At 38.3% G+C, this 12,471-nt stretch overlaps 1 protein-coding gene across 4 annotated transcripts in view; it reads left to right on the top strand.

The window, feature by feature from the left end:
- Prox1 (prospero homeobox 1) overlaps positions 1–12,471 on the top strand; it is a 52,609-nt gene that overhangs the window by 4,983 nt on the left and 35,155 nt on the right. For all 4 annotated transcript variants that reach the window (XM_047520428.1, XM_047520429.1, XM_047520431.1 and 1 more), the window contains 2 exons: positions 3,294–5,085; positions 11,946–12,053. In XM_047520428.1, coding sequence (XP_047376384.1) covers positions 3,361–5,085; positions 11,946–12,053 — 1,833 coding nt within the window. In that variant the 5' untranslated portion in view covers positions 3,294–3,360. The remainder of the gene's footprint in view (positions 1–3,293; positions 5,086–11,945; positions 12,054–12,471) is intronic.

Raw genomic sequence — 12,471 nt, 5'->3', positions numbered from 1 at the left:
TGATCAATAATAACTTGGGTTCAAATTCTACATCAGTATTTTTCTTTATCCTTGCTGATATTGATATTCACCAGTGCTGATCAAAATGCTTCATATTGCCTGGTTAAATCAGAATTAACTTTCAAATGAAAAATTATAAGAATAGATCATAATTAATCATAGCTAAAACATTATGGCTTGATACATACGTTGAGAAATTCAGGAGTTTTTGAAAATCTTAATGGACAAGACAGCATAATGACAAAGTCATTCCACAGCATCCTTTAAATTCTGAATTAGAAAATCTTGGAAACACTTGGAAAATGTTTTCAAGTGATTTAATTTACATTATGGTCATTTGATAGAGCATTTTCTTATGTGGTGAACATACTATGTGTGTGTGTGCGTGTGTATGTGTGTGTGTGTGTGTGTGTGTGTGTGTGTATCTTGTTTATGAAACATGATGCTATTAAAGTACTGTCAGCCAGTTATTATATATCTTGCCTATAGCCTCCATGGGTTACGGTCCCAATGTGTACTATCATTCTATTTCTAAGTTTAGGTCTGAACTTTATAGAGAGATATATTTATTTGTGCCTATTAATCTAATGTCCTGTCTTTCTGGATTACACATTTTCTTTATTTTCTCTCATTTGTTTTGTTCTATGTATTATGTCTCAGCTAGACATTTTACAATAAGACCTAAAATGTTTAAATTTTGTTAGCCCCAGACAGAAAGAAATCATGATTTCATTTTAAAAGGTGAAGCAATTGAAAGATAATTTCAAAAAATCAGTTTAGTTTGGTGAATTCGAAGAAAGTGACAGGATCATCTTGTTCTTAGCAGACTGGACAAGCATGTTTAATTAACACTTATTCTCCACTGAAGATGAGAGTATCGTGTCTCTCCACCTTAGAAAGAGCAGGGCCCTCCTCTTGGCTCTGGCATGAGGCAGGGATGCAGCTGTTGATAGCTAGGCTGGGTGAGAGGAAGTGCAGTTGATACAGGTAAATGGCAGTTTGGGAAAGAAGGCTGTCTGGGGATGACCTTGTGTTCATCAATGACCCTGGCCTATCCTTTCTGAGCCTCTGTATCAGAGGTGCTCTTCTGGTAGTGAGATGGGCAGAAAAGTCCAATTTGGGTGTTAAGATGAACAGGGGGAGAAAATACTGCAGGAAGTTTGTTCAGTATTTGATTGGAGATCTGTGAGCTTTGCAGGTGATATTAAAAAGAAAAGGATTTGCACACAGAAAGAAAAGAGGTAAAAATTTTAAATAATGGCAATGAGCTCTATTTCTGGAAAACTGATAGATGCACAAAAGAATCTTCTTCATAACCCACCCCCCAATCCAAGTGTTCCTGTGACTAATAGAGCTTTGAACTAATTCAGCCTTTTTCTTGTTTTTCCTCTTACCTGACAGCTACACCTGATTTATCATACCCAATGTTTTAGTGAAATATTTGTCACTGTGTTTTTATATTCCTGAAACCAATGTCATTATTGGAGGAGTCTCAATTATTCTGAATTTGATTTTGAACCCAATACTATAGTTACTGAGATGTCTTCATTCCAAGTTCAGAAAATTTTATCTCGACACATACAAAAAGTATTTCATCCTCAATTGTGCAAAAATATGTAGAAAGAAGCATCATCTTGCTTTCATGATTACCCTAAAGCAGGTTCTTTTTTAAAAGTTGTATCTTCATATAGACACCATGGGCAAACACTGCATGATGAAATCTTTTTTGCATTAAAAAAAATACATATAGTTGCCATGTAAGCATTGCGCATTCTCTTGATTTTTGCAGGTTATTTCATGCTGAAATTATGCCTATTTGCATGGATAGTCATTCTTTAAAACTAGCCACAGATGCAGTCCTAGGGAGCACGTAGATGTTTTTACAGGTGAACCGAAAGAGATGGGAGCTGTTCCAAACACTCTGCACGCTGCCTTTGGCAATAGACCCTGTTATTGTGAAGATGTGCTCTGTTAAGCAAACGTGAAGTTCAATATCAGATAAATCCGGCATGAAAAAAAATATTTTCATTTCCTTCAAAAATGTTAATTGTAAACAAAAAGATGTGACATCTCACATGTATACAAAATTTGGGGTTAGCATTGCTAGTTAATAAGTCTCACAATTTGTCAAGTGCCTTTTATAAAATGCAAGTAAGGATGTTCCCATTTTATATTGTGTCCCCAAGAAACAATGGAAGTTCATTTACAAAGAACCTGTTTCCCTTTCTCATATATTTGATTGATGTTATTTTCTTTCTTTTTTTCTATATCTTCAATCAGTCATTTTATTTTTGTTTCAGTTTATTTTTTTCTTTCCTTTTACTTGGCATAGGAAATAAGATTCACAAACATAGTGTGTTCAAGCGTTTCTTTAGGTGTTTGAAGTACAATTTTGGCAAATTTTAACAGAAGAAGACTAGTACTAAAGATGTACTTTGCCTAGTCCATAGTTTACTGTGCCACATATTGATTTTTAAAAAGTGACATTTTCCTTTTCCAGAACCCAACTTTGTAATAATTAAAGTCATCAAAAGGACATTGTGCAAATTTATAAATATTCGTAGTTCTATAAAGATATAGCAACAGATACTATCTTCACATATGATTTCACTAATAAAAGTGCATAATATGCTAAATAAGCAGACTTGTAAAATGAGTATTTGTGCATTTATTTCAATGCTAAATTAGGCATTTATGTTTGAAAGATGCTTATTGGGATGTTCTTCACATTTCACATATGACAAAAATATTTTAAAATTCAGTAATAAAGGGTGTGTGTAAAATATTTGCATTTATTTTAGAGTCTTTTTCCTTTAACAGCATTAAAACCACAATAATTTTAATGCAGAAATGGAATTTTTCATCCAAATTTTACACGGTCTCAAAATTTAACCTTATTTCTTAAGTATAGACCACTTTCATCTTCTTTCCTAATATGTATCTCAATGCCCAAAATTTAATCAATTGGTTGTCAGAGGCTGTGTTCTTATAATCTACTGTTTCTTCTGAAGATAAACAGTATCATTTTAGGCATTTGTGAAAGAGAATCATATTACTGGTGCTTAAGCAGTTTTTGCTTTTTTTTTTTTTTAATCTTAATCCATCTTAAACCAGTGGAGCAGAAATATTTAAAAATGTTTCATTTCAAGCAGAGTGCATAATAAATTGCAATAATTGTAATGTGCCATAAATCCCAGAGCCTATGCATTTTGCATTTGATTCAGGATTGAGGTCAGGAAATTTGGAGAAATTTAAAGAAAATGATTCATCAGTCCTTTTGTTCTGTTGGCCAGGGTCCCGGGATTCTTGAGCTGTGCCCAGCTGACGAGCTTTTGAAGATGGCACAATAACCGTCCAGTGATGCCTGACCATGACAGCACAGCCCTCTTAAGCCGGCAAACCAAGAGGAGAAGAGTTGACATTGGAGTGAAAAGGACGGTAGGGACAGCATCTGCATTTTTTGCTAAGGCAAGAGCAACGTTTTTTAGTGCCATGAATCCCCAAGGTTCTGAGCAGGATGTTGAGTATTCAGTGGTGCAGCATGCAGATGGGGAAAAGTCAAATGTACTCCGCAAGCTGCTGAAGAGGGCGAACTCGTATGAAGATGCCATGATGCCTTTTCCAGGAGCAACCATAATTTCCCAGCTGTTGAAAAATAACATGAACAAAAATGGTGGCACGGAGCCCAGTTTCCAAGCCAGCGGTCTCTCTAGTACAGGCTCCGAAGTACATCAGGAGGATATATGCAGCAACTCTTCAAGAGACAGCCCCCCAGAGTGTCTTTCCCCTTTTGGCAGGCCTACTATGAGCCAGTTTGATATGGATCGCTTATGTGATGAGCACCTGAGAGCAAAGCGTGCCCGGGTTGAGAATATAATTCGGGGTATGAGCCATTCCCCCAGTGTGGCATTAAGGGGCAATGAAAATGAAAGAGAGATGGCCCCGCAGTCTGTGAGTCCCCGAGAAAGTTACAGAGAAAACAAACGCAAGCAAAAGCTGCCCCAGCAGCAGCAACAGAGTTTCCAGCAGCTGGTTTCAGCCCGAAAAGAACAGAAGCGAGAGGAGCGCCGACAGCTGAAACAGCAGCTGGAGGACATGCAGAAACAGCTGCGCCAGCTGCAGGAAAAGTTCTACCAAATCTATGACAGCACTGATTCTGAAAATGATGAAGATGGTAACCTGTCTGAAGACAGCATGCGCTCAGAGATCCTGGATGCAAGGGCCCAGGACTCGGTCGGGAGGTCGGATAATGAGATGTGTGAACTAGACCCAGGTCAGTTCATTGACCGGGCTCGAGCCCTGATCAGAGAGCAGGAGATGGCTGAAAACAAGCCGAAGCGAGAAGGCAACAACAAAGAAAGAGACCACGGGCCAAACTCCTTACAGCCAGAAGGCAAACATTTGGCCGAGACCTTGAAACAGGAACTGAACACTGCCATGTCACAAGTTGTGGACACTGTGGTCAAAGTCTTTTCGGCCAAGCCTTCCCGCCAGGTTCCTCAGGTCTTCCCACCTCTCCAGATCCCCCAGGCCAGATTTGCAGTCAATGGGGAAAATCACAATTTCCACACCGCCAACCAGCGCCTGCAGTGCTTTGGCGACGTCATCATTCCGAACCCCCTGGACACCTTTGGCAACGTGCAGATGCCCAGTTCCACAGACCAGACAGAAGCACTGCCCCTGGTTGTCCGAAAAAACTCATCTGACCAGTCTGCCTCCGGCCCGGCCGCTGGCGGCCACCACCAGCCCCTGCACCAGTCACCTCTCTCTGCCACCGCAGGTTTCACCACCTCCACCTTCCGCCACCCCTTTCCCCTTCCCTTGATGGCCTACCCATTTCAGAGTCCATTAGGTGCTCCCTCTGGCTCCTTCTCCGGAAAAGACAGAGCCTCTCCAGAATCCTTAGACTTAACTAGGGATACGACGAGTCTGAGGACCAAGATGTCATCCCACCATCTGAGCCACCATCCTTGTTCACCAGCACACCCACCCAGCACCGCCGAAGGGCTCTCCCTGTCGCTCATAAAGTCCGAGTGTGGCGATCTGCAAGACATGTCCGAAATCTCACCTTATTCGGGAAGTGCAATATCCTTTTATTTCCCCCTCAAGGAACAACAACAAAAAAAAAGCAAAAAAAAAAGGTTTCCCAAAAGGTTAGGTTTACACAATATAGTAGATCATCATCTTCTTCAGAATGCAATCTTTCTTGTTCCTCAGTGTCCGTAGGCTTTTATCAACATGCATGTGGCATTTCTGATCTCAGAAAAATCTTAACACTTAATTGTCATCTTTCCAGCTTTCACAAGTTGTTCATTGCCTCAAGGGGCTGGTTTCTCATGTGCTTTTTCAGCAGTGTATTTTATGCTGTTATTCCTGTGTACCTTCTTAGTTTTCTTTTTCTAAGAGTAGATTCAGAGATTAAAAAAAAATTCTCATTGTAAATATCGAATTCTCTCAGATATTTTATATTATAAAATATATTTATATTTATATTATAAAACTTACCATCATTTTTTATAAAGATGGTAAATATTATAATGGAGTAAGGAGAAAAGTCAGTTTTCAGACCCCTAAGATTCCACTAAGAAGAATTCTCACTTTAACCCATCTGCAAGGCTCCTGGTCCACTTAAGGAAGGTCTGATTAAACCTTATGAAGAGTGCTTTATTGGTGGGAAGCTGCTGTGGTGGGAGAAAGATGGATGTGGGTGGGGTGTGAGAGCCTTTCATCTTTAAGTGAGACTCTTTTTATATAGGAAATATACAGGTACTGATTTATTCAGACAGCATCCGTCTCTCGTTCACCCAAGGTCTGTTCTTTGGGTCTGGTGCAGCTGCCTCTATGCATGATTAACCTCTGCTCAACCATACACAGAAATCTTTTGTCCTAACATACACAAAGCAAATTATTTTGGAAAGCAAGAGAGCACAATTAAATATAAAACTCAGCTGTATTCGACTTAAAAATGACTCTTTTTTATGACTCCTTTAAATTTTGAACTTGGTTTTTATGTAGAGATGCCAGTTATATGTATTTTTTAGTAGACCTATCCTGAACTCCAGCTATTTTTAACTGATGACATTTTTTTCCCCTCTATAAATTGCTCCTTTCTGTAAATTTTTAAAAATCTTGCAGTTGTTAGTCTTTTGGGGTAATGGAATAATAGCATTTGGGGGCAGGTGGAAGCATGTTTCTTGTATAATAAGTTACCAGATGGATATAAAATTTAGCAATTAACTTGGCTGCTGCAAAACTGAGGATTTTGAGCGATCGTCTTGATGACTAGAGATTGACATTTTAGTATCTAAGCCCACTCCAGAGGCTGCCACATAAGTGCAAAGTCCTAGCTATGGTAGAAATATGTTTTCCTCAGTCATCCTCCAGCCAACACTCAGGATAGGAGTGAAGTTTTTGGTAAGGGGAATTGGAGCCACAAGTATGAGACACTTTGGATAGTTCAACATGGAGTATCCCTCTATACAAGGAAGAAGAGATTGAACATTGTGAGAGGGTCCTTAAGGTCTTAGATTTGAGTCTCGGGTGCTGATTTAACTTCAGCATCTCAAAGAGCTCAGGTTCTATCTGTCAATCAAATACAACAAGCACCATGCTTTTTATGTTATAAGTAGGGAATGAATTTTGGTTAACATGGTTGAAATATAGCTGTTGGTGATGCAAAAATTAAGTAAGGAGGTGCAATGGTTTAAATGGATTTTCACCCAAGAAGAGCATCTTTTGAAGTGCCTACCAGGCTATGTCTAGGCTAGACCTGTGGCACTTCAGAGAGCCCTGAACTTCACTGCCAAACAAGTAGTATAACAGTAAAGTAGTTGTGGGTTGTCTCTCTCTCTCTCTCCCTCTTTCTCTCTTTCTCTCTCTCTCTCTCTCACACACACACACATTCACACACAAATGTAAAAGATAAAGGGACATGCATGCCCATTTTGATGAATAAGTGATGCCAGTTTTCAAAGTCCTGTAAGTCAATACTAAACTCTTGCTTATGATGCCAGCTTATGATTTTTAGAGCTTAGCCTTCTTGTTATAATCAGACAATTGTAATTTGCCTGTGCTTTTTTGTTTTTCTAAGTTAGTTTGGTCTTCTTGGAAAAAAAAAAAAAATCTTTTAGATTGCTTTAAGTGTCAGCTATGTTCATTGTCTCACCCTCTCCAAATCCCCTGAGGAATTTTGAGGATTTGAATGGAAAGCAGTTCCTTCTATTTCTATACATACCAAAGACTGTAAAGAAAATACAGTTATTTTTGCTGCATAGGGATAACTTTTCCTGTGTCTACCAATGTAAGATTCTGTTGAACATTGATGGTGAGAAATACCCATGATCACATGGAATGTTATTTGCTTATGCCTGGAGTTGTTCTCTCATATCGTTATGACTGAAAGCTTTGGGCCGCTTGTCGCAATTAATGATTACATTTTCCATGTTTTGCCTACTAACCTCTGGTTCTCTCCTCCTCAGTTATGTTGTACGTTTAACTAGTCAGCTCATTAGCAGATTTTTTTCTCAGGAAAAAGAGGATAGACAAGTGACCTCTTGTATGGTTCCTACAATTCTAGAACAACTGAGAATCTGTTTTTGGTGGATTGGATTCACTTTGCTCCTGTCTCTATCACTGCATGTCAATGAGTTCTTCCCTTGATTTACCTGAAAACAGACAAAATTGTACTTTTCTACAAACTCTTTTTTCTATTTGATTATAGACAAAATTTTCAAGCTTAGTTTGAAGAAATCTCAGACTCACAAGTGACATATGACTTAAGTTTTAGGGGTATGGGGCCATATTTGAATCCCTTTTACAATTATTTCTAGAAAAGATCAATAGAAATGACCAGAAATAGAATGAAATGGTACCAGTATGATTTTCATTATTGCGTTTTTATTTTTAGTTCATGGTTTTCCAAATTGTTTTAAATAATTTAAGTCTTAAGGAATGATTTTTTCCTACTCCAGAGGATATCATCTGTTTTTTTTTTTCCTTTGAACAAAGTAGTCAAGATAAAAACAATTAAGAACATCAGCTTATCAAATGAATCCATCCTAAGTTGAACACAGTAAATATATATGTTCTAAATGATAGAGCACTCTATCTCATCCCCTGTGGTAGGAAGGAAATCATAAATGTGTGCATGTTAAACTGAAAGTCAATGCACCTGGTCAAAGAGCTCATGTCTTGGATATAAAAAATGTGTTCAGTATCTTTGCAAATGAATCTATTTAATCAAATATTAAGTTTTATTCAAATTCCAAAAGAAACAACCAGCCAATTGCTTTTCTTCATGATGTTCCTTGTCATTCATCCTCTTTGCATCTCAAGAAAAATAGCCTTGTTTAGGCCTCAAACATTTGCATGCACCCAATTAAAGCACAAGAGTAGTATTATAAGCCATTAAGATGTGCAGGTGAAGAAATTGAGCTTGATCTCTTGAAAGTGGCAGTCAACTTTCCCCTATTCAACTTTTAGAAAGAATATTAAAAATACTTGAAAATCAGAAGAAAAAAATTGTTTAGTGGTAAGAAATTAAAACCCAACCTGAAATGTGGATTAAAAATGAATTTCTAAAATGTGAAACAATTCACAGAAGCTGGTCTTTTATGTTTTTAGAAGTCTCATGGGTCCATAATAATTCTCTAAGTTATAGTGATACACATAGATTAAGGACTGAAAGAGTATGGACTCCTAATTTCCCCAACCTCCAGAAAAAAAATTATAATGTAAATTTTTTTCTTAAAAGAGATTGCTGTAAACTACACATCCCTCTGATTGGGTTGAACTTCTTAGTGGAGTAACAACTTGCTCTGTCACTCCATTTTCTTGGAACTGCAACATGTAACATCGTGCCACAATCCAGAGTTTAGCTGGAAAAAGAGAATTTTCTTTCTCCAACCTTCACCACCTATTATTCTTCATTTGCCTCTTTGCTGCCTCTGCTGCTCCTCCCGCTGGGGCTGTTTAGGTAAGGTTGTATTGTGCTTGGTAAACAGACAACACTTAGCTTCTCAGGTTGTTTGGACACCACTTTAGGTTCAGCTGCTCTACCCTGCTTCTCTGATCTTTTATATTCCCGAGCAGATGTCTTTCATTAATTTATGGATTTATCATCTTTTTTTCCCCCTTTTTCTTTTTTCTTCTTTTTTTCTTCTTCCTTTTTTTTTTTTTTTTTTTTTTACACCTGGCAGCTGTCTCAAGTTTCAGCAGTTATTGTCTATTTTGCATTACACATAGAATTGAATGTCATCTGTCTTCACAAAGCTATGGCTAAGAGAATTGAGGCAAAGCCACATGAGCTGCCGGGACAGATCTTGCTTGCGTTCCATCCCCCCTCAACCCACCCCCCTTTACCTCCTTAATATTTATTTGTGCTCATTTTCTTTCCTGGCCTTGAATGGAGCTTAGCTCGTGTTCAGTACAGCTGTATGTTTACTGAATCTATTCCATCATGAGTCATTGTGCGTGTGTAAGTATCCAGGAAACAGCTAGTGCTTTCTTGGAAGAACAGTTGCTTTTCAGCACACGCACTTAAAAGGGAAATTAACCAATTGGTCAGTTCAGATTTATTTTGAGGAGAAAGAAAGGATTATCTAACTGTTGGCTTTTAAATGTTTCATTAGCTATTTTTAATAGTTTATTAGAAACATATATTTTATGGGAATTTTATCTTAATTGCACAATGAGCAAGAGATAGAGATTTATTCTGTGTTCCATTTCAACAGTTCAATTCCAAATATGACCAACAGGAAACATTTTGAAGCAAAAGCGAAATCCATATTAGAGATTCTGTGTGTGTGAAATAAAAAGCTCTCAATGCTGATAAAATGTGATGGATTTTTTAAAAATAAAAACTAAAATATTATAGCCAAATTTGGATGAAAGGAAAGCTTCAGGAAGTTTCAATAGCTCTCTGCTATCTGAGGAATTCAGCAAAATAGTTGTATTTCGTGTGAGACCAGATTTCGAAAGATTTGGGACTCTTGTAAGTAACTAAACATACGAGGCTGTTTTCATGTAACCATCTGAAAGAAGAGATTGGAACCCAGATCTGAGAATATTGTCGAACTTTGGGCTTCCCTAAAACTCTTATCATGAGGCAATAGGAGACAGCTTGCAGCTATTATTTCACTTATCCATTTGGACAGATGGTCCTGAAGTGTGCTGGGCTCCTTTAGTCTTCTCTATCAGTCTAATGGAGGTTACTGGAGGGCCTTTCAGCTCTTTCCTTGGCACAAGAAGTATGTCAGTCATAAATTATCGTCTTTGTAATCATTAAGGACCTCAAACAAAAACACAAGTTCAGTTAAGCTGCTTTGGCTTACAGACATAAAATCAAATTTTCTTTCTTCAGTATTTATTTTCAGTTACAACACACACACACACACACACACACACACACACACGAAACTATAATGCTTAACTTTTCTATTTGCCAATCAAGGTGATCTTTTTTTTTTTTTTAAGTGGCATGGGATATAAAAAGGAATGATAATTGAACAAATTCTCAGCAGAATATTTGGTTAAACACTCGGTTATAAGTAGTCAAGAGCTTATCAATATTAATTTGATCATGCTTCTCTAGTACTTCTTTGGTTCCCCTCCATTCTTACGATTAGTCATGCTGTACTTGATGGAGGTCATCAGGAAACCTTTATCTTTCCTGAGTGGCTGTGTTTATTTGCCTTTTCTTCATAAGATGTGAAATTCTGTTGGGTAGTTAAGGGGGTGTGTGTGTGTGTGTGTGTGTGTGTGTGTTTGCATGAACGTGTACACATTTTCTTTTCTTTTTTTTTCTTTATTTTTCCCAGACTCTCCTTTAAGAGAAAATCCTTAGAGAAGCTTCTAGGAAGGACCCTTAATTGACCTTGTGGGGGACCACATTGATTTTCTCCACGTGCATCTTCATTTCTGATAAATTATAAAGCCATTAATTTGCTGAGGAAATGGCAGGGCCAGGCTGCGGCACAGATGTGACCAGAGCCATCCCAGCTCAGAGTCTGCTGAGGAGTGCCAAGAATCCGGGCGAGAATCAGGAAGCCTGGATTGTTATGGTTAGCCTCACATTCTCTTGGGAACTGTTTTAGTTGCTGCTGTTTACAGATCTAAAAGGTAATGATGTTTCCAGATAAATAGGCCTTCTTATTTGGGGTAAGTGGCCATTTATTGATCTACTAACCCACATTTATTGATTTGTTAGCCCCAACTACTATGTCACTCTCAAAGGAGTTAACTATAAATCCAGGACAAGCAAATCGTATTTGGTTTTGTACCGTTGCTTTAACAAAAGCAATACCCCCTCCCTGTTCTCCTTGTGCCAAAACTACCCCTCCCAAGTTAGAATTGTTATTTTAAAGGAAACAATTAAAAGGAGATAATAGTACGATAGGAAGAAATTGTGTCAAGAAGCCCCATTAGATTAACACTGAGGTAAAATGTGAAGCTGTGTAACAGTGTTCAAAATGGTGCATTTTATATTTTCGTGTATGTCAGTATAATAATTTGATGTGAACCACAGGGTGTGGAGAGCAAAACAAACAGAACTGCAATTGTGAAGAAGGAAAAAACTCTTATAAGAGTTGTGCAATAATAACCATTGGGTGCATCTATCTCCTCAGCAACAAGTGAACGTATAGAAAACATACGGGACCTAGAGCAGGGGACAGGTTTGGCCACCCTGAACACAAAGTAGCCAAGAATCTGCAGCTAATTCTTGGTCCTCACCAGTACATTTGGCAATTCCTGACTGGCAGTAGTCATTTTGATCTCACTGTGGTATGTTAGCAATGGATTCCGTAGCCAGTGCTGTTGACCCTCCAGTGTTCTCAGGGCTGCATGGTGGGCCTCCATTCTGGGGGTGAGTGTGTGCATGGTGGGGGGCAGGAGTGACAGATCCTTGTTGTTTTTGAAATTTTCTGCCTTAACCAATTGCATCCTACATGCAGGAAGGATTGTCACCCAATCACTTGAAAAAAGCAAAGCTCATGTTCTTTTATACCCGTTACCCCAGCTCCAATATGCTGAAGACCTACTTCTCCGATGTAAAGGTAGGGATATTTTTTATTATTAGTTTTTTTTTTTTTTTTTCATTTTCTATGCATGTGGTAGTGATGGAACCCTCAGAAGTTAATGGAGATGAATATGGAATCAGCTTATTAATATACCTGTGTCATAATTGATTAGATGCACTTGTCCTTTTGTCTGAAGGTGTGCTGAGCAAAGATGCCACTTGTGTATTCAGACCGAAGGACTGGTATTCCCAAGTTACATGGGTTTCCAGCGTAGTCCGGGAAACTTTAGCCTCTGTCTTTGTATGTTTTAGTAGCTTCCTGGAAGAAATCTCCACTGGTAATGGATGGTTGTGCTTTAGAGAATGTTTTTCCCCCTCCCCTCTGCAACAGTAAACTGTTTCTGTTTTTGTTTCTGTTGGTTCCCCCATATTTGTGCCTATGAAAGCAAACTCTA

This window comes from Sciurus carolinensis, chromosome 12, assembly GCF_902686445.1.
Source record: "Sciurus carolinensis chromosome 12, mSciCar1.2, whole genome shotgun sequence".
Taxonomy (NCBI): Eukaryota; Metazoa; Chordata; class Mammalia; order Rodentia; family Sciuridae; genus Sciurus; species Sciurus carolinensis.
This window is presented reverse-complemented; position numbering and strand designations above follow the sequence as displayed.